Below are 27564 nucleotides of genomic sequence, written 5' to 3'. Positions count from 1 at the left end.
CAGTAATATTAGTAGCTCCCAAAGTCATAGCTTAGAGAACCATACGCAGGCCCATGTCGCATTGAGTTTGAAATCCAGTCATGCGTTAGTCGTTACAGTCGTGTCCGACCGGTTTTGTTCATCTGAACGAACACGTCGAAGCGTCGTCTTTTCTTTCCGGCCAAAAAGCCCCAGACACAGAGGGAGGGGCACTACGGCAAGAGCAACAACTGCTTGGAAGATCAGCGAATTTTTCATGTTCTTCGGAGGATTCGCATCCTTATCGGCCACGAGCGCATCGCTAATGATGATGAAGATAGCACCGAATAGCTGGCCACCAGCCCACGCTAAAGTTGAAGTGATTTCGGGACTGAGTGGGTGGCTGAGTTCGATGAGAAATTCGAGTGCGATAGGAACCAACGAAAAGGAGGAGGCACCAAGAATGGCGAGAACTACATAGGGACCAGCGATGTCCCTCGTTTCAGGCATCCAGACAAAGACCAAGTAACTGACGCCAACGATGGGGACAAGAATCTTGAGAGTTAAGAGGAAACTCTTCGTGCGATCGATAATGGGTGACGAGATAGCGGAGGCGATGAGACCAACAACGATAAGCACGGCACCGCCGATACCAGCTTCGTCGTCAGAAAAGCCATATGGCGAGAAGATCTGATTGAGAAGTGAAGAGATCGAGTTGAAGAACCCGACGTATATGGAGAAGGGAACAAGGATCAGCCAGATCTCGAGAGAACGACTCAAAACCCCCAAGGATTCGCGGAGACTGAGTTTAGGGGTCTCAGCTGCTGGACCAACTGGTGAAGGGGGTTTGGCTGGGACGGCGAACGCAGGTACGGCACAAACCGTTGACTAGAACCTTTAGATATGGAGAACAAGAAATTTGAAGGGCACATACAATGATGGAGATATAGAGGACCATGTTTGACACATCGCCAGCCTTTTTAACCATGAGTGGTGTAATTAGTTGTCCGAATGCTGCACCGAACGGGTTGGCCAGACTTGTCAGAGCTGTTGCAGCGACACGTCCACGGTTAGTGAACCACAAATCCGAATAACGAGTTGGTGCTGCAAGAATAAAAGGCTGGGCAAAGCCAATGATAATCTCTCCGGCCATGGCATAGGCAATACTCCCACCACTAGACTTGGTAGAACCGGCGTATCGAATCCAATTGCCAATGAGAATGAGAACGGCGGCTGTCATGAAGGCTAACTTCGGACCCCGATGGAGGATGGCAATGCTGATGGGAAACACAGCCACAAATGCAAGGAAGAACGCAGTGCTGATCCAGTTGATGGTAGATTCGCGAACATCATAGTACTCGGCAGCCTGTGATGCTACTGGTGCAAAGGTCATCCACTATCGGTCTTCTGTCAGCATATGCATCTTATTCGATTGGTGGCGTGGGAACTCTAAACTTACATCCCACGACACAATGATATTCATCAGCGTAAGCTGAGCGAGACCAAACCAACGTCGTTTGTAAGTACGATACTCTGTCGAAACTCCTTGGCGAATGCTACCCTCCTCGGCCTCGACATCTACCTCGCCCTCACCTGTTGCTCTGCGCTCTTGAAGAGTGAAGTCCCTCGAGCCGAGCTTCTGCTTGCGCCAGAAGCGGCCACCAACACCGTCGCTACTCATGATGCTGAACGAACCAGGGTTGTCGCGATCACTTGGATTCTTGTGTAAGTGATTTGTATCAAAACCTGAGGGTGGAGTTGAGAGGTTTAATGAAGGAAATACGTTTCTTTCGATTTGCGCTGTTGAAACGATGATGCGTGACAGGGACAGGGATACACTGAGCAATGGCAGTGCCAGTCAGTGCCAGTGCCAGTATTGGTTTCAAGAAGAGGTCCAAGGAGCAAGGACGTCCTCATGCACTGTCTGACTGTGGTGGCAGATATACGAGAAGAGCGTGATTCAGCACTGATAGAAATATAGGTAAAGATATCGAAGAAAAGGAGTTCGGGCGGAGAATTGACAACTCCCGCGCCGATGGTGTTTATCACCTCACTTGATTCAAAATCGCCTCACTGTGATGTCGCTGTCCTCTGATCGAGTCCTCGGATTGTCGGTTCAACCTTGAATTTATTACTCGACGTCAACTAGGATCCTCGCCTCGGCCAGACTTTAGGGGTACTTTGATTGATGGGTCGATCGCGGATTGTGGGAGGGTTTCAGCTTGGCGATCCTAGCGGGCTTGTAGATTCATTGTAGCTGTTGAGTAATTGGGCGAGAACTGGAAGTGGTGGACGAGCAATGGAGAGATAAAGATCTGATTTGGTCTGGGAGAGGGGGGAAGAAATGGTTTAATTGAATCTAATCTACCTTGGAAGGAGGACACTGAAGCCAACTGCCATTGCCGTCAACCGGAATCTTGCCATCCACAAGAGGAAGTCCGTGTGGTACCTTTGCCATCACCTGCCTGCCTTACCTGCACCTTCAGTCCTTCACAGACATCTGCATCGAGGACAGCACGCGACGCTAATGGTAACGGCTTAAGGCTAGGCCCTCTGATAGGTCGCTATAGGTTCTACAGTCCAGGATCAGAAACGCCCTAGCTGCAATATCCATCTCAAACTTCGACCAACCGAGCGTGGATTATGTATGCACTAACTTGATATAGCACAGGCCCGGTACCACCTTTACTCGTGTTGGTGATCTAACTATCTGTAAAGCGGCAATATCTCCTTTGAGTATTGATATCCAGAGACTATTGATGCTACGGAGTAGTTTTGTATGAGATGGCAGCTTTGATACGTACTGCATGCTTGCTTGCTGTGGTCTAACAGAATATAGGTAGATACTACACAATAGTTATTATGCATCTATATTCAACCTCCTCGTACGCCATCTCGAAGCCATCCAAACAAGGAATCTCAAAGCGAGCATAAGCAGAATCCAAGATCCAGGATCAGGTAAAGTTCCAATGCAACCACAACATGCACCCTAACTAACCAGGCCAACCGAACGTTATTACTTTTAACCGAGCTCTGTATGTCTGCGGCGTTGCTACAAGGGATTGGCATTGGCTTTTGAAGATCTTAACCAAAGTCAATTATGAAGAAGTTTATCTAACATCCCCAGGTTTTGGCATATTTCGTCTAACCTTTATTGACCCTTCATGTCATAATATTGACAATGGCCATTGTTAGTAAATCGAAGGTCCCATGATTTGCGACTTAGACAATTGATCTGATTATTATCAAGAAGGACAGAAACTGTTATCAAAGCATATAAAATCTAAGAACTCTCTCGTAGGCCACTAAACGATGCGGGGTTTCCAATACCTCCAACTTTGTTCCAGGACCCTGTTCCTAGCACACTCCAATGCCCTACAACGCTCAAAACGATGAGCCAGAATGTGTCACTCTAACTGTGCCGTGTTCCGATATCCCACCAATCTATTCTTTTTCGTTCTGATCGCACCGAGGTGTCACATGTACTATTTAGCAAAAGAAGAAATGGAAGTGAAGAGAGAGAGAAGGTTTGGCGTTACGATATACCCATGCATTATTTACATAGTACCTAGGCAACAGTCTCTGCCATGGAGAGAAATATATCGGATATTATTTATAGTAATACCAACCTACTGTAAGCATAATGTTTAGATAACATCCTCAAAGGAGGTCATAACTACTACCTATCGTTTCTTTCTATAGAAGACTTGGAGGTTAAGCCGACGAGAATCTTCCAAAACTATTTTCACGACAAGAACACACGCATACATCGTCACGGCAAGGCTCTTCGACATGTCAGAAAGTATTTGGCCTAACAAACAGATATCTGATGCTTCTCACCAGACCACACAATGGCTAGCAGTGAAACCAAACATTGTGGCAAACTAGTTTATCCCTGTTACTAGAATAGCTGCTGTGCGACGTCGACCTCTATCCATTATAATAAGTTCTGGCACTTGGACATACACAATCCTTGTTGGGTCAGGTAAGTGCAAAAGTCAATCAATGGTCTAGGTATAGTGTGCAAGAAATCTATTCAGGCGTTTGAGCGTATGGTACAGAGAGCCGCAATCAGATAAACCTCTGGACGACTTGACACCCAACTGACGAGCAATCGTACAAGGAGATAGCCCTCATTAGAGAGCTGGCTTGCTTCGTTCCGGCTCTAGGCATCTTTTCGACGAATATGTAGCCATTCCGTCGTGGTGGGAACCGACAACCCAATGATATTGATACTTTATTTAAGCTGAGTCCAGAGCTTGGGGGCGGCGCAGGCGGTCGCACAGTGGGCAAGGTGGAAGACTAGATAAGATGTTGGTTAGCATCTGGTATGGTAGGTGGGATGTTCGGGGTCCTCGGGCCCCATGACGCAGTCTGGGCTGGTAGACATACATTCTTCGACGCAGTCCTCCTTAGCGCCACCCTCACTCTCTTGCTGTTGAACGCGCTCGACGCACTCGTCGAAGTGGTGTTTGGCGGGGGCACATTGGGGAGAGTTCTTGCACTCTGTTGATGCGTTAGTATGTATTGCGGGTTATATCGCGCCCGGCTGTGAAGCATTTGTGAAATCACTCATGACGTTCCGGGCTCAAGATTGGCGTGAGAAATTGACGAACCTTCCTCGAGTGTCTCCTTGGGGTCGACGAGCTCTTCCTCGTCATCCTCGTCCTCATCCTCCTCTTCCTCGTCCTCAGCCTCTTCCTCGGGCTCGTCCTTGGACTCGTCCTTGGACTCGGTCTCCTCCTGTTCCTTGTCAGTATTTGATCATCTATTACGCAAGGCATTATATGCGCTCTCGACGAAGTCCCGTTGTAATCAATCAATGGCAAGGTCGATGACACATAATGCCTTGCTGTAAAAAATCCCGTACCTGGGGTTCCTCAGCAGGGGCCTCAGCCTCAACAACGCTCCATGGCGTCACAGCCTCGACAATATCGGTGAAGGCGTCCCAGATACCCATTGCGACAGGCGGAAGAATTCACAATGGCGAGTGGTGGTTTCGATTGAGGTGTCGTTCGTCGATTAATCGTAAAGATCGGAAGGTCACGGCAAGCTCTCGGCAGACCACTGAAATTGAAAACCAAGGCATTTTGATTGGTTAGGCTTTGTCATCTTGGATCACGTGATATGTTCCTGATCCATCTTACCGAGCCGCAAAACCTGTATAATGTGGTTGAATGGAGTTTATCTCTCCAGATTCTCGAATATCCCACTCAAAGGTTATCACGTTCTATTATCATATCCAAAAAGTGGCTGGGAAGTTAATATTTCGCAATATAGGTCTAGCAAATCCCTTGGAACATGAAAACCCGGGAAAAAACAAGAGACAGTATAATGAGTTCATGAATGCAGTGCTCAAATCTTGGTATCTGTAACACAACCACAGCCATTGGTGTGGTCCAACGCGGCCGTTAATCATCATTTTCGTATGCTCCCCTATCGATTTCACCCCGAATGTGGTCCTCCAATCGAATGTTTAACTGCTGCGCCTGAGCCTCGTCATAATCTGGTGGTGGTTCGTCCGGTGCCCTCCTACTAGCAGCGCTCTCTGAGCGATTAGGGCGTACATCTGTCGAGTTTGTTGTAGGTGCTGGCTGAGCGGAAGGAGCTTCATATGCTGGAAGAGGCTCATCAGGGACATCAGCACCAGGGCCCATCTCCCGGCGCATCTCTTGATACTGGTAAAGTCGCTCCCGCAGCCTTATATAGGCTTCGTTGAAATCCGTCATGCCTCCATCTGAAAACGTGAACTTGACCTCAAGCCGAGGAATATCTGGAGGGATGCCACCACCGGATACAGGAATACAATCTGATTTCCACACCCATCCCCACCACATGGATGACGAGGTGGTGGAGTCTTGAAACTTCAGGATTGGGGCACTGAATGATTCAAACTTTGGTTCTTGCGTAGGTTTTAAAGGAAGATACACGATCTGAAGCGTCAGTAGAGCATCTCGAGATAGATTTGCTATCAACTTACTCTCTTGTTGGTCAGGAAGAGGGTGCCTTTATCACTTTTCCGTTGAAACGAGGCACATCGTGCTCTCAGCTCCTGGGGCACAGACAGGTCGCATGAGATTCTCGATTCGAGCTTCATCAAGATGCGTTCATTGCCAAGCTTGACGAAGCCGCCCTGATTGAGCATAACCCAGCTATCGGCATTGTCAGGATCGACGGGCCGCGAAGGAGGACGGCTTGTAATAAGATAGTCATGAGGATTGTCCATTATAGGGCGGGGTCCATGACTCCATGGGCCGAAGGTGGCGGGGCAGTCAACGGACGGACTGAGCCGTGGCCGCCGTGACCGGAGGGTACGGGGCGGAGAAGACGGCAGAGGGAGACGGGAAGGTGACGGAGGCAAGAAACGGAAACGGAGAGAGAGGGACGGGAATGAGAAGATGGGTATGGTATGGGCACAAGACAAGACAGGATACCACGGGAGCGACAATCTCTGAAGACTCGGTGCAGGACTAAAGCAGTGACCAAGAGGGCAGGGCTAAGGTTGACAAGACGGGACGGGAAAGATGGAAAGCTCAAAGAAAGAGATTCAAGAAAGAGGTTCGCGAAAGAGGCTTACTTTATCGACATTGTCTCGTACAGGGTTCAAGCGACCCTAGCTCGTGGGCAAATGGCTCCAGGCTCCGTACCGGCAGGTTCAGGACGTGCAGGCAACTTTAGTAGCTCCGAGATCTTGGAGCGGGTGGCTCTGGGCTGCGGCCGGGTTGGCCTTTGGCCTTGTCTTGCCTTGGGTCCTTGGGGCCTGGTGGTGCTGTAGTGGGGGGTGGGTCGTTTTGGAGACTGTTCCGTTTTGCGAGCGAGCGGACGAGCGACTTTGTGCTAAGGCCTAGAGGGTATCCGTAGGTACAGTAGAGGAGGAGAAGCCAAAGTTCCAAGCCAGCCGAGGGTGATTGTCAGGGTCGTCGAATAGGATCAGGATGACCCGAGGCCAAGGGACAGGATCGACTAACTAGGGGACGAGACAAGAGATGCTGCAGCGGTAGGAGATCCCAAGCTAAGGAAGCAAGCGACCAAGCCAAGCCAAGGAATGGATAAGGATAGGTATACGTAGTACTGTAAAGAGGCGAAGAAACAGAGAGAGACAGGCAGAGGAGGCACAGGGACAGCCCGAAGAAAAGCTTGACTGAACTGAGCTGTTAGGCTGACCTGACGCTGACTGACTGACTGACTGACTGACTGACTGACTGACTGACTCTGTGACTGACTGACTGACTGACTGACTGACTGACTGACTGACTGACTGACTGACTGACTGACTGACTGACTGACTGACTTGGCGAGCAGTTCAGAGAGTGCAGAACAGAACGAGACAGAACAGGTGGCTGGTGGCTGGAAGTGGTGCCGTAATGAGGTGGGGGAGGCGGCGATTTGATCGAATTTGCGGGCGATGATAGATTTGATTTGTGGACGTTGGGTCAAGCTCACAGGAAAAGAGAACGATGTGATTGATGTGTGATGCGTGATGGTGTGATATTGGAGGAAGAATGAAGACCGATGGACAAAGCAAATAAGGCTAGTCCTGAAGTTGTGATGTATGTACTCTACTACAGACAGTACAGTACAATACCACAGACGGGCAGGGCAGGTTCGGTGGTGGATGAGGTCGGGTGTGATTCGTGAAGGAATTGCTAAACCCAGGGCCAAAGTTTCAGTGGATTAGTGTAGGTAGTTTGGACTGGGCTTGGAGATGCGAAAGTTGGGCGCTGCGGATCGTTTTTTCTTGGGCCGAGCCGCGCGGATGATCTGGTCCAAGAACTGCCTGTTCACGTTAATTAGGTGAGCTGAGGTTACCTTGGAGCTATCCTCTAGGTGACATTCAGAGATGGTGATTGGCCAAGCGACATCGCAATGTATCGACTTCCCATGTCCCATGGCTGGGTCTGTTAAGGTTGAAACAATCCACCACGTGCTTCTCATTGAACTGAAGCTGACAATCACCAGAACAAACTTCCAGTCTACCACTGCCCTGGGAAACATCCTGGCACGGACGGCCTCTAAGGAAACTAACGTCCGTCCGTCCCGTCACAACCACCAAATGGCTTTTTCTGTAGCCTCATGTTCCATCTAATTTTCTTCTCTTTTCGTGGACCCCTGACGCTGAGCTTCTCTGACCCCTGCTGAGAAAGTTGTTGTCCGCCGCAACCCTGAGCAAGTCAATTCTCAAGATCGTCTTTCCCCCCCTCCCATATCGTTGCCCTCCACTATTATCAGCTATCACTATTAGCCAAGATCTGGCAGGTCAAGTCGATCATCTGGTGTTTCCTCTCAATTAATACCAAGCAAGGTTACAGGCAAGGTCATATGCTGTGCCTCGATTACAAATAGAGCGTTCCATGCTTCTCGGGTTGTCCTTATACCATAGCCAGAATCTAAATCCATACCTTGGGGCCTAGATAGAGAACAACTCTCTCCATGTGGGATGTCACAACGTCAGTTCCATCACCCGACATGCTTGCCCCGTTAGCCAATGCTAGGTAGCAACAACTGGGACCCATCTCTGCCCGGCCCCAGAACAGCATCCACCAAGCCAACATCATCCCAGCCGTGTCAATCTAATGAGACGGCTGACAGTGATTGATGTGGAGGCGCATGGCTCCTCGCCCAATTCGACATGATCAAGTGTCCCGGCCACGAATCATGATGATGAGGATGCGGATGATGGGGCATCAAGTGTTCCCCTCACACGCCAGGTATAGCCATGATGGTATGCATCTTTTAGTTGCATTTCTCAGCAGCTGGTGCACTTATTCGTGGTTGTTCTGGTCTATAGGGCAGGGATAGTTTGGTTCAAATCACTCATGAACCCCCCTCGTTGCAGATGTCAACACCAATTAACGGTCTGGATCTGTTTCGAGGATCTTATGTGGAGGACATGGCCAGCACATATACTCTCCTTCATGCCAAAGAAAGGCTCAGCAGTGCAACTAACAAGGCTTCCGCCCCAATGAGTTTCTATTATCCGGTTCCGCTTCATAGATTATCCTACGTATCAAGTCTAGAAGCAGTCAATAACAGCTGATCTTAGCACAAGGAGATGCCTCGTTGCTCATGTGTCTCTGTTCTGTTATCTGAACGAGCATTTTGGGCCCAGTTGAGCAAAGTTCTCATCATCTTCAACCCAGCCTTGAAGCACATGTCACAATTTGTTAAACGGGTCCTTGGAATGTCCGTGTGTCTGGGGTTGAGTTGATAGAACGGACAGGTTGAGTTGTCTAGCCCAAGCACTTATTAGCTAGCGTAGCATCTACTTTTGACAGCATCTATTCCATGTGGTAACAGGAATGGATGAGTCCGCTGTAACGCAGAAATTGCGGCTTGTCACGTTAGGAAATTACAAGCCGCTCTTTATTTCTCTTCGGTCGGTTGCTACGTGATAGTAGTATATCGCTGCTCTGTTTTTGTATGTTCGGAATTTTCGTTGATATCTGGTGAACCCCACTTATGGCTCACTACAAAGAGCATCTTCATACCAAAAATCTGCTCTGCGACACCAGCCTCTCTGAAACATTGATCATGCCTCGCCATGACTCGTTGCCCGAAGGAAGCCGGTCGTCTATCGCGGCGATAAAGAATATGTATGTAGGCGTAGGCCATGCTTGGACACCATCTTGATCTTGGCCCTTGCTCATAAGACACGTCACATTTTTGTACCCTGAGTCCTCGTCACTGACTGATTGATACCAGGACGGGAACTGATAGTCATTTTTGCGTCATGTACCAACAAACGAAAGAGAGAGGGAGAGAGAAAAACCTTCCTACGAATAGTCCAGAAGAGGATCCGAAAGAGAGAAGAGTAAACAAGAGACGTCATGTCAGGGTTGCTCCGCTTGAGCTCCTAATCTATCTCTGTCGCTAGCTCACAGTTGCAGTTGCAAATAAAACACTGGTTCCTCGTCAACTTTGAATTCCCGTCCAGGGCCAGATCCTTCGAGTTGAATGATTGGCCTCAGCCAAGCTCTCCCTGGCCATCCCCCACCTAGTTCGTGCATTCAAAGCATGTGCTGGTAATGCTTCTGATTGGACTGTACGACCCGGTTGATGGGAGGCTCCGGAGTCATGGAGCTCCAAGTTCCACTACGACCTGAACTTCCTGCGACTACCGGCAAGTTCTAACCCGGGGGTTATAACGCACTTACAACCTCAAAGAGGCCTTTAATCTTCGAAACTGCAACTATTTGATAGTCCTTGCTCACCGACTCGCCGTATTCGCTAAAATCTTGTTGCCCTTGGACGCTATCAGTATGAGTTACCACGCCGAGGAGTTGGTAAAGCTGCAGCAGTATTCCGCTTGTGATATCTCGGACGCACTCCTCAAGTTAAAGGTTCCCGGCGCCGGCTTTGTTGCCGATCTGAACCTATACAGCTCTCCTGAAGGTGATGCAACATCGGTTACCGTTGCTCCAGTTTCAACAGTTCTCTTCGCCTCCAAGGGACAGGATCTCCCAGAAATACAAAAGAACATCCCTGAGGGAACCCATTGGGCCGATCTGACAGAACCAGGAACCATTGTGGTTCTTAAGCAGCCCGATGGTCAAAAGAATGCTGTCTGTGGTGGGATCATGGCAGTTCGCATGAAAGTGTGCCAAGCCAAGGGCATTGTTGTAGCTGGGCGAGCCAGAGATATAGCGGAACTAAAGAGTACTTCCTTACCGGTGAGTGCCATTTACCCTGCTCTTGGAACAAGCTGAACTCGGAGGTACAAATGCAGATTTGGGCTCGAGGGCTGTCCACCGTTGGGGTCGGTGGAGGGAGCGTGCCCTGGGCGATCCAGGTACCTCTCGACATTGATGGAACCCTCGTCTCTCCTGGCGACCTTGCATTTAGCGATCCAATCAACGGGGTGGTGGTCATTCCTCAGAACAAGGTTTCTGAGGTCCTCGAATTGCTGCCCAAGCTGACAGCCGCTGATGAAAAGGTCAAGGAAGATGTGCTCAAAGGTGCAACTGTTTTCGAGTCCTTCAAGCTTCATCGAAGCAATCTTTAAGCAACCTCCGTCATGAGGGATAAAGAATAGAAGATTACGACCTTGCACCAAAGTTTCCAAGAAAACAAGGTCACAGCAGCGTACGGTGGCTGGTTGGTCCTGAGCGTCACATAAGCTGTACATCACGGGACCACGTGAGATCTACAAGGAGTTTGTATCAAGTAACCCGAAGCACGGGTGGATGGGTCAAGAATACAATTTTTTGTGTCATCAGTTCATTAACATGCCATCATCAAAGTAGAATCTCTACCATGACTTCCAAACAACCAACAATCAACCTTAGCTCCAGACCAACAAGGAAATACATGCAAGAAACAAATGCTGGCACTTCAAGATTAGCCATTTCATCACAGCCACATGTCCTTCTCCTTACTCGGAGTGGATGCCTTATCCAACCCAAAATCGAGCTTCGGCATCTCAAGCTTTGGCGCCGCCTCGACCGGTTTCTTCTGACCACCTCCAGTTTTCTTTGGTGAAGCCCGAGCGTCAGGGGGCGGCCCGTATCGCACATCCTTGACATCCCAACCATCCTCGGCCGCCGCTCCGACCCATGTCCGAAGCCCGTCATGCACACTTCCATAGAACTTCTCTTTGCAGAGTCGTAGACTACCACCAAGGCATCGCTCCCATCCCGAAATTCGGAACTGTGCGCGGAGAGCGTTGCGCTCCTCTTGTGTCGGTGTGCAAGCCAAGATGGCGTTCATGAGATCGAGATGAGAAGCCAGGTAGTTGGTCGCATCCCATTCGACTCCGCCCACATATGGCGCTGCTGGAACCGGGGGGCGCTCTTGAGGGAAATGTCGAAGCATGTAGCTGTACGGACCAGGGGTAGGGTCACACGTCGAGGGGCGGTCCGAAGGAAGGGATACAACGTTGACGTTGTGAAGGAAGATCCAGAACACTTCCTTAGTGACGCTAACGACCTCCTTGCTCCAAACGCGGTATGGCCTTTCTTGTCTCATCTCTAGGACAAATGGCAATGGGCGCTGGTCCTCCTTTGGCTCGGGGTCTCTGAGGTGTGCGAGAATGCTCTGGGCTCTTGTGACCCGTTCGGCTGGTGCAGCAGACTCAACATATGTGAACAAGACAGATGTTATGATGTTACGAGTGGTGAACTCGCTTGGACCCTTCTTCTCTGGGTCGAAGAGCATATGTAAGAGCTTGGGAAATAGATCGCTCTGGATCGTGTGAAGATATTGCATGGCGCGAGCTGTCGTCGACAGTGCCTTTAGGCAGAGAAGATTCTCGTGAAGCAGTGCATCTTCATGTTCCTCCCTATCAATTGTCAGTCGCGTTTGTGGGAACACACCTTGAATTTGACTTACCTCCATTCAACCTCCATGATACGGTTGAGCAAGCCTACAATCTCCTTCATGCCGCCTTGCTGAATGAAGTCCTCGATCCATGCCACTGTCTCGTTCCTGAGAAGCAGTCGTAGCTTGTGAACCTTGCCGACCTCGACAAGTTCTGGTTTTTGAACTTTTCTGAGGTAGGCCACGTAATCACCTGGGCCTTGGTTGAGCTTAATCTTGGAGAGGATTCCAGAGTTGGTTACGGAGCCGCTGGATCCAGGAGGCCCTTCGCTGATTACACTGTCGGTGGACTTGCTTCTGAAATGACGACCCAGTGTCCCTTCGCCCTTTGACTTTTTGATGGGAGAGCTTGGCTCCTTTGATTCCTTTCTTCCTCGGGAGAGAGTAAAACTCTTGCCTCGTGATCGCTTCTGTTTTTCCTCATTTTGCGTGCCGGCTTCCATGACCAAGCCGCTGTTTGCGCTGTCTGTTGAGCATGATCTTTCTGTCCGAGAAGCCCGTGATTCGGCCCAGTCCTGGCGGATAAACTCCATCTTGATGGTGTCGCTCAGGTTCCTCATCTTGTACCTCTGGTTCTCTGGAATGTTTCGTCGATCCAACATGGCTTCAAGGTGCTTGTCAATATCCTTAGGGTCAAGTACTGCCTCGGTCGGCCCAGGTACAACTGAGGTTGACTTGGATCGGCTGTGGTTGAAAGTGGTAAAGACGCTCAAGACCTTACCTCGACCGCTCTTACTCTTGGTCTCAGTCGAGTCTTTTGATCCCTTTCGGGAATCGTTTGAAGTGCGTGCCTTGGTTGGCGAAGAGGGTGGTTCCATTCTTCCCAGCATGGGATGGTACGATTTCGGTCGCTCCTTGACGGCGACTCGACTGCCATTATAAAGATCCTGAGCACTTGGTGCCCGTGCTTCGTCCATACTACGGCGTGTGCTTTGGGCTGGTTCGATGTTGGGTCGAGAGGCAAACTGAGAATAAATGGGTGTTGGTGCAGGGTCTGCTACAGGTTCTTCGGGAGTTCTGTTTTCCTTGTCCTTGGATGAATTCACATTGTCGTCGGATCCGAACCTGCCCAAGTTTCGCAGCGTCTTGGGCTTGAGCAGACCAGCAAGGTTAGTTGTTGACTTTGGTCGTTTCGGTTTGGTGGGCGAGGGATCGCGAGACTTCGAGTTTTTGGCTTCTTTGCCGGGTGCTGTTATGATGGTGAAGTTGCCAAAGCTGCTCTTGGTCGGGGACTGTGATCGGCCTCGGTCCTGTCGCCGTGAGAAGCGTCCGGAAGACTCTTGCTGGTTGTACTGTAGCTCAGCCAGTGCACCTGGGTTGGAGTAATTCTCAAAAGCCATGATCTTGGGTTGTATAGGAGAGACAGGACCATCGTACGGGGCCTGGAATAAATGGGTATCGGTGGAAGCTTGACGCCGATGCATGAAGCCCTCGAGGATGGAGGACTTGGGTCGTGGTCTTCGACCGGCGTCGAAGCTATTTACGTCGTTTGTATTCATGGTGTCGAGCCCCGATTTCCGTGGTTATATGACAGCTACTAAGTAGCTTTCGTCCGGGGCGTCACAAGGATGTCTGTAGAAATGAAGATGTAAAAAAACTGGTAATGAACAAAACTAAGTCTCACACCAACTGTTCAGAATAAGAAGCCAACTAAGACTGCGAATTGGGCTACGCCATTGCAGAAAGAATAAAAGTAAGGCAAGGTTGAGAAGACAAGCTGGAGCTGGAGCTGGAGCTAGCAAGAAAGTAGGTCGCTTAGGTAGCCAAGGCAGTACCATTAGACAAGCCGTTGACTGTTTATTGGGAAACGGCCGTTAACCGGGTGACGGGGCACTATCTTATCGCACCAGTGATGACAGACGACGATGATGCACGATGGCAAAATAGGTCGTACAAGACTACCTACCTATATTTGCTTGCTTGTAGTAATAATAACAATGATCAGTCAATTGTTTTCTTTGCCTCTTTTCTCCGCCGACGGTTGAAGCTGGAAAGACGATTATTGATCGAGTGATGATGTTGCTTGCAATGTTGATTAGCCAAGCAGCAATTTCATTAGCTCAGGCTTTACCGGTTGAAAGATCCATATTCATCAAGTCCAAATAAATTTAAATTATAGCCAATACTTACTCAGTTTACATTTCACTCTAATAATACATTGACACTTTACTGAACACATGTCGGTCGGTGTATTCTCCTCAGCACTTGACATCATGAGTACTACTGAGGCCAAGGATCGCCATGACTGCTCAAAACATCAGCTGGGAACATCCTTGTTTGTTGTTTACCTAGGTAGCTTATGAATCGGCGGGCTACACAAGCGGTCATAACATCTTTCTCGCGTTCGCATTAAATCCATGGTCATAAGCAAGGGTATGTCATCATGGCCTCTTTACAATGGCTGCTTAATAGTTTCGTTTTAGTTCAAGAGGGAATATCGTTTCACATAATATCCAATATCCAATACCTATAGCACGAGAAGAAGGACGTTAGTGGCTTAGGTTCGTGCCGGGATCAACATCGGGGAAGTCAATGCGGGGTATTCTAGATGCAATTGGGCCAGCTTAACGAGATATCCAGTCATACTTGGTAGGAGGTTCAACATGCCCCGAGAATGGTCAATAACCCATTTAATCAATCAGAAATTGTTTTAAAAGCCCAATTGAGATCAATTGCGTCTCGTGGAACAGAGCAGGTCAGATAGATCTAGTACCATGAGAGCTATGCTATCATGAGTCTGGGATGGTGATACAATTCAGGTGTCATGATGAGCTTCTAAATGATTATATCACTTCAAGGATCTTTGCTAGTAACTAAATTTGAAGATGCTCATATCAACACAAACCAACTGCCCACTCATTATCAACGGTTCAATACCGAAATCATATCCGTCAACATCTGCCGCCGTAGACTACCGAAGCCGGCCCCGTCCCCGGACTTACCTAGACCCACGGCTACTGCTAACCAACTGTAACTATTGAGCTTGTATCATAGCTCAATTCCGCGGGGTCCTCCACTATGCCCTGTAGGATAAATGTTTAAGCCTGTCTCTCCCCATCATCCATCATAGCGACTCAATCTTTTTTCTACATGTGCTTTCTCCTCCAACAATAATCTCAGGACTGCTTCATTGATCGTTTGGCTTGGTTCTGCTGTGGATTCTAGCTTCGGCTTATATGCGACCTACATTCATCTCAAAGCTCCGAGCAACATCTATCGCAGCCAAAATGCCTGTTCACCATCTCATGGTTGGTACCTGGACTCCTCCAGGTGCCATCTTCACTTTTGCCTTCGATGATGAAGCTCTTACACTCAAGCTTGTAAAAAAGACCGAGATTCCTAAGGATGAGCCAATCTCATGGATGACATTTAGTGTAAGCTCATCTTCTCCCTCTGTAAGATGTCAACTCACATTGCACTCTAGCATGATCGCAAAGCTATTTACGGTGCTGCCATGAAGAAGTGGTCCAGCTTCGCCGTCGAGTCGCCAACTTCGATAACTCACCAAGTCTCTCACCCAATGGAGCACGATCGTAAGTCACCTCTGACCTGTTTATATGCTGGAAACTGACCTCAACAGCCAATGCTTCTCTTGCCACCACAAACACCCGTGCCATCTTCCTTCTCGCAGCGAACAAGCCTCCTTATGCCGTCTACTGCAACCCTTTCTACGACCACGCTGGCCACGGTGCTGTCTTCACCACCGATTCCACTACAAAGGCTCTTAAGGAAAATGTCCAAAACTACCCTTACCAGCCTAATACGGGTATACACGGAATGGTCTTTGATTCTGAGGAGGAGTATCTTTATTCTGCCGACCTCCGTGCTAACAAGATCTGGACCCATCGCCGTCTCAGCAAGGATGACCCTTCTCTTGAGCTTGTTGGTTCTGTCGACTGTCCTGATGCCCGAGACCACCCCCGCTGGGTGGCCATGCATCCTACTGGAAACTACCTCTATGCTCTTATGGAGAAGGGCAACCGAATCTGCGAGTACCTCATCGATCCCGCAACTCGTCTGCCCGTTTACACTCATAAGCACTACCCTCTGATCCCTCCAGGTATCCCCGATAGGTGGACACAGTACCGCGCTGATGTCTGTGTGCTTTCGTCGTCGGGCAAGTATCTCTTTGCCTCGTCCCGTGCCAACTCCTTCGACCTGACAGGTTATGTGGCCGCCTTCAAGCTCTCGGATACCGGCGCCATTGAGCGCCAAATCTGCCTGAATCCTACACCCACGAGTGGTGGGCACAGTAATGCGGTTGCACCTTGCCCTTGGACAGATGAGTGGGTAGCGATCACGGATGATCAAGAAGGTTGGCTGGAGATCTACCGCTGGCAAGATGAGCACCTCGCCCGTGTTGCAAGGGTTAGAACACCAGAGCCTGGTTTCGGCATGAACGCCATCTGGTATGACTGAGAGCACATCAGTATGGATGAATAGAAGAAGAATAAAGTTACAATGTGACAAGATTTGACGTCAAAAAGTACTATAGTTGCCATGTTTGGCTGCTGTCATCAATACTGCAGAGGTGCATTAACTAGAATCTACCTGGTGTGCCCAACAGTAAAGGCCCCTGGCTTAGATTTGTCGCTCCTGAGAAACAATTCCATCAAACCCTATTATCCATACCACTAAATATACCCTCTAATGCCGACCATTTGTTTTACGGCCGTGGTCATCTTCATCGTCGTCAATAGCTTCGTCGTGATCCTCAGCTAATAGCGGTGTTCGTTCATGCCCCTGAGTCCGCGCCTGGGATTGTCCGTGAGTACTCGTGAAACCCATGTGGGATGCAGCGCGCGGCTGGGCAGGTCTTGAGCTATCGTTGGGGGGCGTATGGCTCGCACCGAGACCTTGTTTGATCTTGAAGAGGCTGCGGGTATTGCTGCGAGGGTTCGCAGCTCGATTAGCAGGTCCAAGACGAAGTTGAGACCTCATTTCATCTAGACTGGCCTTTACAACAACTGGGGTGCCTTCTATGCCACCATCAGAGGTCCGTCGCTTCATGTGAATAGCAGTCTTGGCAGCATTGTGAAATCCCCCTTCATAATTGCTGTGGAAAGAAGCAGCCTCGACATTGGGAGGGTGTTCCTCGGCGTGTTCTTGAACGTCGACCAAAATAGAGTCGCCTGGGGCCTTCTTAGTGGCCATCGCAGCGGCAGCGGCAGCAGTTGCGTGAATTTGGCGGGCTCGGGGTGCAGGAGTAAGACGTCGGATAGCCTTGTGTACATCGACGTAGACATCGGATTCGTCAACAATTTCCCTGTTCGGTCAGAAATGCTCATCATATGCGAGTTAATCTACTTACTCTCCAATCAATTCCTCAATCACATCTTCAAGAGTAACAACACCTAGGGCGCCATGGTCCGAGCCGGGAAATTCCGATACCAGCACCATGTGCGATTTGCCCTCCTGGAAGAAGTTGATGATGTCCAGGCAGCTGGTCTCAGGGCGAGTTTCGACAATTGCGCCGAGAGGCACATCGCGGACGGGAATTCTATCTTCAGGATCGTAGGTAATGAGTGTCTTGACCAAAAGCATGCCGACAAAGTCCAAGTGATTTCCAGAACGATAGATAGGAATTCGCGAGTAGCCAGAGGATAGAATATCATCCATGGTCTTTTCGTCGAGGATGTGGTCTTCGGCAAGCGTATAAACATCGGAGATGGGCGTCATGACTTCAGCAACAGGCTTGTCCTTCAAGTCCAAAACAGCTGTAATAATTGTGACCTCATCCTGGTTCAAACGCTCGGAAATCTCACCCAGAGACTTGTGGAGGGTGACTAGCGTCTTGAGTCCGCTCTTCTTATACAAAGTACCATGATCCTCACCCAGAATCCAGTCGAGAAGCTTCGCAATAGGCCAAGAAACGGGAGCGGTGAGGTACATGAGAAGAAGAACTGGGGTAGACATGTATCCGCCGATAGGAAGACCGTATCGAACACAGATGGACTGTGGAACAATTTCACCAAAAATAACTGTTGCAATTAGCAAAGCCCACCAGAGCTACCATGTCTCACATACCGATGAGGACAGTACTGCCAACGACAGCAGCAACACCCCCTCCAAGAGTTCGGTCCAATACAACCGGAAGTGACTCGTTGACAATGACGTTGGATAGCAGCAGTGTGACCAGAACCCAATGCTTTCCTCGTTTTAACAATTTCAAGACACGTTTCGCATTCTTAGACTGTGATTCCGCGGGATCGCCCGATAAAACCTGGAGATAAATACTATCTTGTCCCATCAGACTGAGGAGGTCAGCATGCGTCGCGCATCGCCAAGAGGGGGGGGAACTTGCGCAATTGTCAATCCAGCAAAAGCACCACCAAGAAGAACCAGAACCATTGACGCAACAGCGAGGACCCAGAGGCTGGGGCCGCCCTCTTCGCCAGCGTCATGGTGGCCCTTGGTGTCAACCGGAAAGGCAGAGACGGCTGTCAAGCTCGCACCAAAGACTCGGCCCATGCCAATGACAGCCGGGCGTATTGAGCCCACATTGTATCGTGCAGCGTTTGCCATTGTGACGGGATGTGTATACCGTATATCGAGTGTGTGGATATATGAGTTATCTCGTCACCGTAAGGCGAGGCGGGAAGACCGCGAATGTCGATTGTCGATTGTCAGATTGAGTTGAACGCGTTCAAGGCAGGCCAAGGTAATCAATCTCCGACGGATAGGCACAAGCGATCTTGGCAAAGCTTACACGATAATGACCGGAATGTGGATCAGACTGGGAAGCTCGGGGTCAAGATGAAGCTTGAAGAGATGCTGTCGATAAGAACGTGAGGCTATTCGGGCAATTGAAGTCTTTTTGCCTCGTTTCGTCTAGTCAAAATCCAACCTTTTCGCACCAAAGGCGAGCTTTGATGAAGAACAAGAACGACGAGGCAAAAGAAGTGGGACGAAAGGTTTGGAATTAGCTACCTTATCCTTGGAGGATACGGGTCATCTAACTCGCGAGCTGATGACGCAGGGACATGTGCCAGGGAGAAGAGAATGATTTTATTGGTGGAGGCACCCACTAGACCAGGCCCAGATCCCGAATGCAGTAGACAAAATCCACTAAAGTCTTGACGTTGCAGAAGCTAGCTAGGTAAAACCGTTCGTTACGATGCCCTTAGTTTCCCAGCTAAAATCCGAATGAAGTCATGATCAAGACAATCAATTCGTCCATTGTCAGAGAGAGGCAGAGAGGCAAGAAAACTGAGGGTCTCTATGGCTATCAACCAAAACTGTGTAACTTTAGAATAGATTCAGTATGGAGACTTTTAGTTTAATCATTTTTAGCACCCAAACTTAGGGCTGGAAATCTCTTACTAAAGGGCATGTGATAATCGTCTCATCATAACAAGGTTTATTTTGTCTTTCTGTTTAATACTTCCAAGCCAGCACTCCTACCTAGCTGTGGTCGTTATTGCGTTGCCATCTGTTGATGGTGCCTGGGGCACCTAACTTATCTCGTATATCAGCCGGACCACCCGGCCCGAGACCTTAGTTAGCCACAGTCAATACCTACACACACATCCCCTCTCAACACCATCCCTGAGCATGTTGAATGGTACCCTCACTTTGTTCGACCACCCAACACCATGATCACAGCTTAACCAGTCCAACGTCAAGAACTCCTGGGGAGTTATTCAAGTCCTCCAAAACTTCACCGCTCACCGGCCCGAGAACACCAAGAATCATCAATGCCTCGTTGCCTTTCGGGTCAGGCGGGGTCTCGGCTCCTTTAGCAGCTTCGGGATCCAGACTGGCCACTTGCATGAACTTGATGTTAACCCCGTGCCCCCCAAGGACCATACCGACTCCTCCGATCTTGCCAGGCTCATCGTAGTTGTGCAGTATAATTAAGGTTCCCTCCGGTGTAAACACGCCATTGAACCTGTCCAGCTTGGAGATGAAGACTCGTTCATCATTCGCATATCCTTCAATCACCTGCTCACTACCACTGCTACCAGCCTGGTATGAACGTAATGTCACCAGGTTGGCATAAGTCGAAGGCGAATCGCCAGAACGAGTCTCGCTAATCACAATCCCTTTCTCTTTGGCAATGAGTGCTGCGTTAACCATATTGATGTGCGAATCGCTGAATGTGGACACGAGACCTTTGACAAGAGCAGCAAACAGTGGCTTGGTGTTAGCCATGCCAGCCAGGTCGCCGTGATATATGAGCTCGAATCGACGACCCCCTATCATGCCTCCTTTGCTGCGTACAAAGTGCTGCGTATAGAGACGGCCCATCTTTTCGACAAGCTGCACAGATGGTTGCAGCTTACGGTACTCTTCCGGCATGATGATAGGGGCATTGACAGCGCTAGTTGGAAGTCCACCTTGGAGAATCTCGAGGACCTGCTTGCAGACATCCATTGAGACATTCTCTTGTGCCTCAACCGTTGAGGCTCCCAAGTGAGGTGTTGCCACAACCTTGGGGTGTTGACTGAGCCGGGCTGCTGCTGAGTCTGGGGCCAGTGGCTCTGAAGACCAGACGTCAATGCCCGCTCCTGCGATCCATCCCTCATCAAGTGCTTTGATCAAAGCCTCCTCGTTGTACACACCACCGCGTGCAACATTGAGCACACGAGCAGTCTTCTTCATCTTTTTAAACTCTGCCTCGCCAACTAAATCCAGCGTTGTAGCAAGTAGAGGCGTATGAATGGTCAGAAAGTCAACTACAGGAAGCAGGTCCTCCAACCCAGGAACCAGCTCAACACCTGTTTGACGAGCCATGTCGGTGCTTGCATAGGGGTCGACCGCCTTAACTGTCATCCCAAGACCTATGGCCATGCGAGCGACATTCATTCCAACCTTGCCCAATCCGATGATGCCGAGGGTTTTACGCCCAACTTCAACTCCCACGAGCTTGCTTCGCTCCCAGCGGCCAGCCTTGACACTGCTGTCTGCCTGGCCAACATTACGAGCTGTTGAGAGGAGGAGTGCAATAGTGTGTTCTGCCGCTGCAAGGATGTTGCCTGAAGGAGAGTTCACAACAATGACGCCTTGGGCGCTCGCGGCAGGGACATCTATGTTGTCAACTCCAACACCAGCCCGAGCAACAACCCTCAGCTTCCGTCCAGCTTGGACGACTTCAGCCGTGACTTGTGTCTCGGAGCGTATAATCAGGCCATGGTAGTTAGGGATCAAACTGATAAGCTCAGGGGCCGTTAACCCTTTACGGTTGTCAACGTCAAATTGAGGGGTGAGTAAAGCCAGTCCATCTGGAGATACTTTTTCAGGCACGAGGATCTTAAGACGGTTTGAGTGGCCAGCAGAAGGTGTGTCAAAAGTAGCAGAAGGGGACATGGTGAGTTGAGTAGTAATCTGAAGTACTTGCAAAGACGGTGTGCATCCTAAGAAAATTGAAGTTTAAGTGGGAGAGCACACGACCTAGTATAAGTAAAAAGATCGAGATGACGTCCCCCTCTTGTCTTTGTCCTCCCATGAGACAGATAACCGCCACCTTTTTGGCTACCCAATCCAATGAGCCCAGGTCAACCTTGATCACCGTTTCTCAAAGTAAAAGTCCTTAATAAGGACGGGCAGATTGAGTGCAGAAGTCTGTCCTCCCATGCAAGCACCCCACGGAGGCAGTGATCTCTGGCGCGGGGGTGGTTCATCTGCGCGCGCGGAAAGCTCGTTCAGCGAGTGAAGTATTGTGATTACCGCCAGAGTATTACGGCACGGTACAGGATATGGCGGGGCACCAAGAGAGTAACCATCAATGTCCGTGGAGCTTGAAGCTTGAGCTTTGGTGTGGCACCTGTATCCCGGACTCAGCCTAAGCTGCAACCCCTCATTTCTCCATGTTCAACTACTGCAAGCCACGGCCCGTCGTGGGGTACATAACACAAGCATCAGTGCCACCAGTGGAAACGACCCGTGTCTGCCGGGCATAGAAGTCCAGTGGCATTGGACATGCTGACCTGGTGCATCCTGAGCGAAATCACGGCAGCATGGCTCACCGGTCAACCTGGGATACGATCTCAATGTGCACGAATGCCTTGCATCAGTATTATCGAAGCGGTTCTCTGTTTAAAAGGCGATTTTGAGTAATTGGCCCCCAACAGAAATGGATAGTACTGTAACTATCAAGGTGCAAGATGACTGTTTGTACGGTGAGAGCCTTAAACCGTGGGAAAAGACGACCGGAGATCAATTGCTTACCCCACGCCGTTCACATTTTGCATCGTTCGTTCTGCATTATGATGCTGATGGGCCTCGTTTTCCTGCTTATGTGGTTGAATAGATCAGATTCGATGCCTTGTTCAATGAGATCATTTCTAAGTCTGATTTCTCAATTTTGAGATATAGGACTCCGTAGTTATAGAATATGCAAATATGTGCATCTAGAAGTTCTCCTTACCAGAGAACTTCTCATTCTGTACAAGCTCAATCCAATAGCCATCAGGATCCAGCAAGAAGGCAACGTTCTTCATTCGACCGTCAGTAAGTCTCTTCTTCCAGCTCACGTTCAAACCCTCGAATCGCTCGCAAGCCGCATCAATGTTGTCAACCGAAACGCCTGGGTTTGTCAGCTTCATGTATGCCCTCTTACACAGATAGTAACCCACAGATGTGGCCAAATCCCTGAGGCTGGCTGTTACCATCATGATAGTGGAAGTTCTCGTCCTTCTCAGTGCCATAGTTCCATGTCAATTCGAGAAGACCCTCACGATGGGTGATGGTATTCTCATCTTGACCTTCAGGGAAAGGCTGATCGCCGGGGTAGCCGAGGAAGTAGAGATTGAAGCCAGCCTCAGGGTTCTCCAGGGTGCGCAGTCGAGACATGCCGAGAACCTCCTGGTAGTACTTCAAGGACTTCTCAGCATCCTTAACACGAATCATGGTGTGGTTCTAGATCATTAGCTACATATTCCAGAAGATCGGCAAGAATGTTCAACGAACCATAGTGTAAGTTGACACATCGGTCTCCTTCACATCTTCTGTCTGCTTGTAATCGTTTCGGGCAACGACCTCCACCCAGTAGCCATCAGGGTCAAGCACAAAGGCGATGTTCCGCATGCGTCCATCTGTCAGCTTTTTCTGGAACTTGTAACCGGCATCCTCAATGCGCTTGCAGGCGGCCTGGATGTTGTCGACAGCAATGCAGGTGTGGCCAAACCCACGGTTAGGCTCTTGGTTACCATTGTTCACCTTGTACTCAGGATCATCCTCAGTGCCGTAGTTGTGAGTCAACTCGATAAGTCCTTGTCTGTCAAAAGTGCTCTTGTTGTGTGATAGGGCATTAGGAGAGTCATAGCCGAAGAAGTAGAGGTCGAATTTACTCTCAGGGAACTCAAGCTTCTTCACAAGGCTCATGCCAAGAAACTCATAGAATTTAGCTGCATTGAGTCAATATTCGCACAAGTAGTGAGTTTGTTGAATTTAAGCTTAAGACGAGGCTTGATAATCAGGGCTGTGGACATCAAGGTGTCTGACATACCGGAAGCCTTGGGGTCCTTGACTCGGATCCTTTTGTACCGAGTTAGCAACTACTTTCGTACCGAAGATGTATGAATATCTGCACTTACATTGAGTGGTTGAACTTGTAGTTCTTGGTATCTGTAGTTGAAGCCATGGTGACTAATCTGGATTGTCCAGCAGCGATAGCAGGTACAGGAATACGGGGAACTGTCTGTCTAGTGAGAAAGTTTTGAATGGACCTGATGCGCTGTGCGGCTCTTGCAAAGTTCATTGAGCTTTTTGTGCAGTATGAATTGAATCTGTGAGAAGTTATTGGAATTTATCATGATAGCCGAAACATTGGATCGTTGAGGTAATTAACCCCACTTCTGCTCTGACGTCAAAGGAAACAGCGATATCACTATTTCAGTAGCACTCACTACTCAGTCATTTACAATTACTTGGTATTCAAGTATACCAAAGGATGTCTGTCGGTTCTCTTGTAGTTATAGATCATGAAAGAGACACCACAAGTTCAAAACTAATTAACACACTCTTGTGCAGGGTAGCTAAAAGGTATTCCTTCTGGCTGTGCTCGGAACTACAATGCATGCATTCGGAACTGAATAAATTACCAACATAAGTATCTGTTATAGGTCCGCTCCAGGATAAGAATGCCTTTATTGGGTGAGTATCTACTTGCCCTGATGCCACGAAAGTGCATTGTTTCATAACCAAGGTCCACTGGCTATTGTCGTAAGATCGCAATTCGACCCCTCTCTCATTGTGGTTGGTATGACGCAGGTTTCCATTTCAACAATTGGTTATATAACATTATTGCACAATATACAAGCCAGTTGATACTTTGTCAGGCCCTGGCTAGGTGACCCAAATGACAATGCTGATCCTACACGAACTATCCTCATTTGTTGACGACACAGGCCTCCAATTTTATGAACTGTACAAAATACACTATGCACCTTCAACGAATATGTCGTGGGTCAACCTAGGTAGGCCAACTGCCGTACGCACGTAGTGAGTGCTGCAGACTCGTACCTTGCCGCATAAACTCAAAGTAAACTGTACATACTCGAAGCCAGACTGTATAAATACCATGCCTTGTGGACTGGTTTCGTTACAGCACAGCCATGCCCGTGGAAACAAGAAAACCAAGGATTATAATCGTATCCATGTCAATGGGCAATTCAATGTTTCACTGCTGACGCTGAGGTGCCTTGCGGGGTTCTCGGCCGCCAACAGCCTGTGGAACTAATTTAGCGGCCCTGGGCGGCCAAACCTAAAAGATTTCTATTTACTCACCTCGCTGCCGTCAGTATTATAGTAGCCGCCCACTCATCGCAATACCTCGCGTTCTTTAACTTTACGCCCTTCCTTACGGTTTCTTTCCTCAACCCTCGCCACATCACAGCATGTAATGCCATGATATTTTTATCCTTATCTCAGCTATTGCCCCTTGTTCAAAGCTACGTTCAAGGCTAGCAATAGTGACCGCCAACTCGAAACCGCAACCGTCTGCAAAAGCAACAATTTAGCCATCATGGACCGATTCCGAAATACTGCGGGCGAATATGAGGACTCGGCCATCATGGACGATTTAAAGGCTGTTGGATATCAGGAAGTTACTAGATCACAGGAAATCCAGGCTCGGTCGCCATTGACGAAAACGCGGTCCATGTCCGATGGGGGAGGAACCCCCTCTCTCCTCTCTCCCTCACCACGCATCGTCGAGGCATCTCGACGGACCTCAAAAGACGACACTAGTATCCCGACTCCTCAGCCAGTGACGCCCCGACGCCCCAACTTCTCCAACCGTGGCTTTTCCATACAGATGCCTCCTCGAGAATTTACTCCACCAGCCGCGAACTCATACGTCAAACCCGCACCTTTATCACCTAAACTGGACCACTCCCAAATATACGCATCTCCTACCAATATACTTCCTCGTCGCTCCCGTGGTCTCGACTTCTCTCGCGCTGCTACCAGTCTACACCACTCGACTCTCGCCGAACAGTCTTCTCCCGACTCATCGCCCACCGCTGGTGGCCGGGCAATGAACATACCGAGCCGAAGAAGTCATTATGCAGGCCCAGAACAAACATCGACGTCTTTGTGGTCCGTCATGGGCAATCAGGAAAAGATGCACATCAGCAGCTCGCTTGGGAGCCAGGCGATTGGCTCTGATTCGTCAAGTACTTCTGATGACGATGAGCTGATGGACGAGGATATGGACGAGACCTACGTAACAACTCCGCAAGTCCGTAAGATTGGTTCAATTCTCGGTCCCCAAGGGTCTGGTGGGACCTTTGGATCCCCTGCAATGAGCAGCCTCATGAGTTTCCAACAGCGACAAAGACCCCGCAAACAAGCCAAGAAGAAGGCTCGTGGGCCCTTGGGACTGGGATTCAGTGGTGCATCTCTATCCAAGTCACCACCAACTAATTCTTCTCGAGCTCGTCGCGAGAGCATCAGTTGGCAGGCTAATCAATTGCATATTTCTGGTGCAGATTCCGATGAGACACGAGCGATGGGCGACGTGGATGGGCTTGGAGATGGGCAGCGCAATGTCATTCGGAGGGTAGTAACAAGACGGGGAAATCTTTTGGCAAGTCACTTATATGCTTTAATACGAGCGTGCAACTAATACTGTGCAGCCCAAGACAAAAGGATTCGCACGCATTCGTGCTGCGCTCATGGAAGAAAGCACCCCCGCTGAGTCTGAGTTTCGTCGAGAGGCCGAAGTCGTTAAACAGGTTCGTGATTGCGATATGGAGCTTGAGCCCAGGATCCCACAATCGAACTTGGAATCAACTCAATCAACAACAGCGCCCTCTTCGCCCAACTTGACACAGCAAGAAGGCCTGAACGACGTACCCGAGGATGATATCATGGGCGACATATCCATGGGTCTCTCTAGCAGTTTTAAGCAACATGCTATCAAGAACTCCAAAGGTAAGACGTTTTGGGACACCTTTTCTGAGTCTAGCAGCACCGGCGGCGCCAGAACCACACCGCCTCCTGCCGCCTTTCTCCCTCGAGGCTCATCCTCGGGTATCAGCGAAGACGTGGCGATGGACTCACCGTCAGTTGGTGGAGCTACTGTAAGTGCACCCTTGTCTGGCCAAAAGAAACAACAAACTGATGTCTTGGGCCCTGCAGAATGGTGGCACTCAACCACCAACTGCTGCAGAAATAACTCGAAGGATTAACAGTAAACGTCGCCGGGACGATGATTTTGATCCTGTTAGCTTCAAACGTCGAGCTGTCAGCCCTGGGATGAGCGTTCACAATTCACCCGTCATGCAGAGTCCACTCCAACGAGACGGTATGTCGTGGGGTTCTCGTCCCGGTAGTAACGGCGGCGATAAGGCCGGTAGTAGTGCACCAAGCGAAGCCGGCAGCACGCCAGGAAACCTATCCGGTAGTAGCTCTGCGGCAGGACGGCTTAACAGCAAAGGCCGAGTTGGTTTCCAAGGAATGATTGATACTCACGACGGGATCATGCGTATGAGTATAGAGTAGCCTATTTCTTTCTGTTGGGAATATTGGAGTGCCTCGAAGGAATCGAGTCTTTGCACCATGGAACGAAAAGCATATGGAGGCGTTATGAGCTATGGCGTTATTTGGGAATGGATTGGTATGGGGTCTTCAAACATCAAATCTCTGGAAGCGAGTTTTATTTCTAATACCCTCATCTCGAGCGAAAATATTACGTATCATCAATGTCTCTGATTATATAAATGCCGTCTCTGTAATAGACAGGCCCTAACGCCTAAGAAGAAGCCTTTCTCAGATCACTCCTTAATTATCCATCATAACAAATCCCAACGCCATCTATGCCAATTCGCTTGTACCAAATATGAT

The 27564-nt window shown here is 49.3% G+C and overlaps 10 protein-coding genes across 10 annotated transcripts; 3 read left to right on the top strand and 7 right to left on the bottom strand.

The window, feature by feature from the left end:
* Positions 1-78: 78 nt before the first annotated feature.
* On the bottom strand, positions 79-1639 carry FSUBG_4430 (uncharacterized protein; the record flags this gene model as incomplete). Its single annotated transcript, XM_036682419.1, has 3 exons — positions 79-846; positions 893-1354; positions 1418-1639. 3 exons carry the CDS (start codon positions 1637-1639, stop codon positions 79-81), a joined length of 1452 nt encoding a protein of 483 aa, XP_036540046.1.
* Positions 1640-4276: 2637 nt separating this feature from the next.
* FSUBG_4429 (ubiquionol cytochrome C reductase hinge) lies at positions 4277-4918 on the bottom strand (the record flags this gene model as incomplete). The annotated part of the gene is made up of 3 exons (XM_036682417.1): positions 4277-4464; positions 4575-4701; positions 4829-4918. 3 exons carry the CDS (start codon positions 4916-4918, stop codon positions 4277-4279), a joined length of 405 nt encoding a protein of 134 aa, XP_036540045.1.
* A 451-nt stretch (positions 4919-5369) lies between these two features.
* Positions 5370-6184, bottom strand: FSUBG_4428 (WW domain protein; the record flags this gene model as incomplete). Its single annotated transcript, XM_036682416.1, has 2 exons — positions 5370-5891; positions 5939-6184. 2 exons carry the CDS (start codon positions 6182-6184, stop codon positions 5370-5372), a joined length of 768 nt encoding a protein of 255 aa, XP_036540044.1.
* Positions 6185-10217: 4033 nt separating this feature from the next.
* FSUBG_4427 (dlpA) lies at positions 10218-10960 on the top strand (the record flags this gene model as incomplete). The annotated part of the gene is made up of 2 exons (XM_036682415.1): positions 10218-10628; positions 10685-10960. 2 exons carry the CDS (start codon positions 10218-10220, stop codon positions 10958-10960), a joined length of 687 nt encoding a protein of 228 aa, XP_036540043.1.
* Positions 10961-11307: 347 nt separating this feature from the next.
* On the bottom strand, positions 11308-13772 carry FSUBG_4426 (GTPase-binding rid1; the record flags this gene model as incomplete). The annotated part of the gene is made up of 2 exons (XM_036682414.1): positions 11308-12235; positions 12286-13772. 2 exons carry the CDS (start codon positions 13770-13772, stop codon positions 11308-11310), a joined length of 2415 nt encoding a protein of 804 aa, XP_036540042.1.
* A 1728-nt stretch (positions 13773-15500) lies between these two features.
* Positions 15501-16692, top strand: FSUBG_4425 (carboxy-cis cis-muconate cyclase; the record flags this gene model as incomplete). Its single annotated transcript, XM_036682413.1, has 3 exons — positions 15501-15647; positions 15698-15806; positions 15854-16692. The coding sequence occupies 3 exons, from the start codon at positions 15501-15503 to the stop codon at positions 16690-16692; spliced, it is 1095 nt and encodes a 364-aa protein (XP_036540041.1).
* Positions 16693-16920: 228 nt separating this feature from the next.
* On the bottom strand, positions 16921-18798 carry FSUBG_4424 (uncharacterized protein; the record flags this gene model as incomplete). Its single annotated transcript, XM_036682412.1, has 4 exons — positions 16921-17539; positions 17585-18254; positions 18301-18421; positions 18529-18798. The coding sequence occupies 4 exons, from the start codon at positions 18796-18798 to the stop codon at positions 16921-16923; spliced, it is 1680 nt and encodes a 559-aa protein (XP_036540040.1).
* A 1074-nt stretch (positions 18799-19872) lies between these two features.
* FSUBG_4423 (phosphoglycerate dehydrogenase) lies at positions 19873-21582 on the bottom strand (the record flags this gene model as incomplete). Its single annotated transcript, XM_036682411.1, has 1 exon — positions 19873-21582. One exon carries the CDS (start codon positions 21580-21582, stop codon positions 19873-19875), a length of 1710 nt encoding a protein of 569 aa, XP_036540039.1.
* A 1043-nt stretch (positions 21583-22625) lies between these two features.
* Positions 22626-23857, bottom strand: FSUBG_4422 (lactoylglutathione lyase; the record flags this gene model as incomplete). Its single annotated transcript, XM_036682410.1, has 5 exons — positions 22626-22801; positions 22851-23133; positions 23185-23621; positions 23723-23751; positions 23811-23857. 5 exons carry the CDS (start codon positions 23855-23857, stop codon positions 22626-22628), a joined length of 972 nt encoding a protein of 323 aa, XP_036540038.1.
* Positions 23858-25240: 1383 nt separating this feature from the next.
* FSUBG_4421 (uncharacterized protein) lies at positions 25241-27222 on the top strand (the record flags this gene model as incomplete). The annotated part of the gene is made up of 3 exons (XM_036682409.1): positions 25241-26281; positions 26355-26801; positions 26860-27222. 3 exons carry the CDS (start codon positions 25241-25243, stop codon positions 27220-27222), a joined length of 1851 nt encoding a protein of 616 aa, XP_036540037.1.
* Between the last annotated feature and the right edge of the window lie 342 nt (positions 27223-27564).

Source organism: Fusarium subglutinans (genome assembly GCF_013396075.1).
Source record: "Fusarium subglutinans strain NRRL 66333 chromosome Unknown NRRL66333_c0000040, whole genome shotgun sequence".
Classification (NCBI taxonomy): Eukaryota; Fungi; Ascomycota; class Sordariomycetes; order Hypocreales; family Nectriaceae; genus Fusarium; species Fusarium subglutinans.
This window is presented reverse-complemented; position numbering and strand designations above follow the sequence as displayed.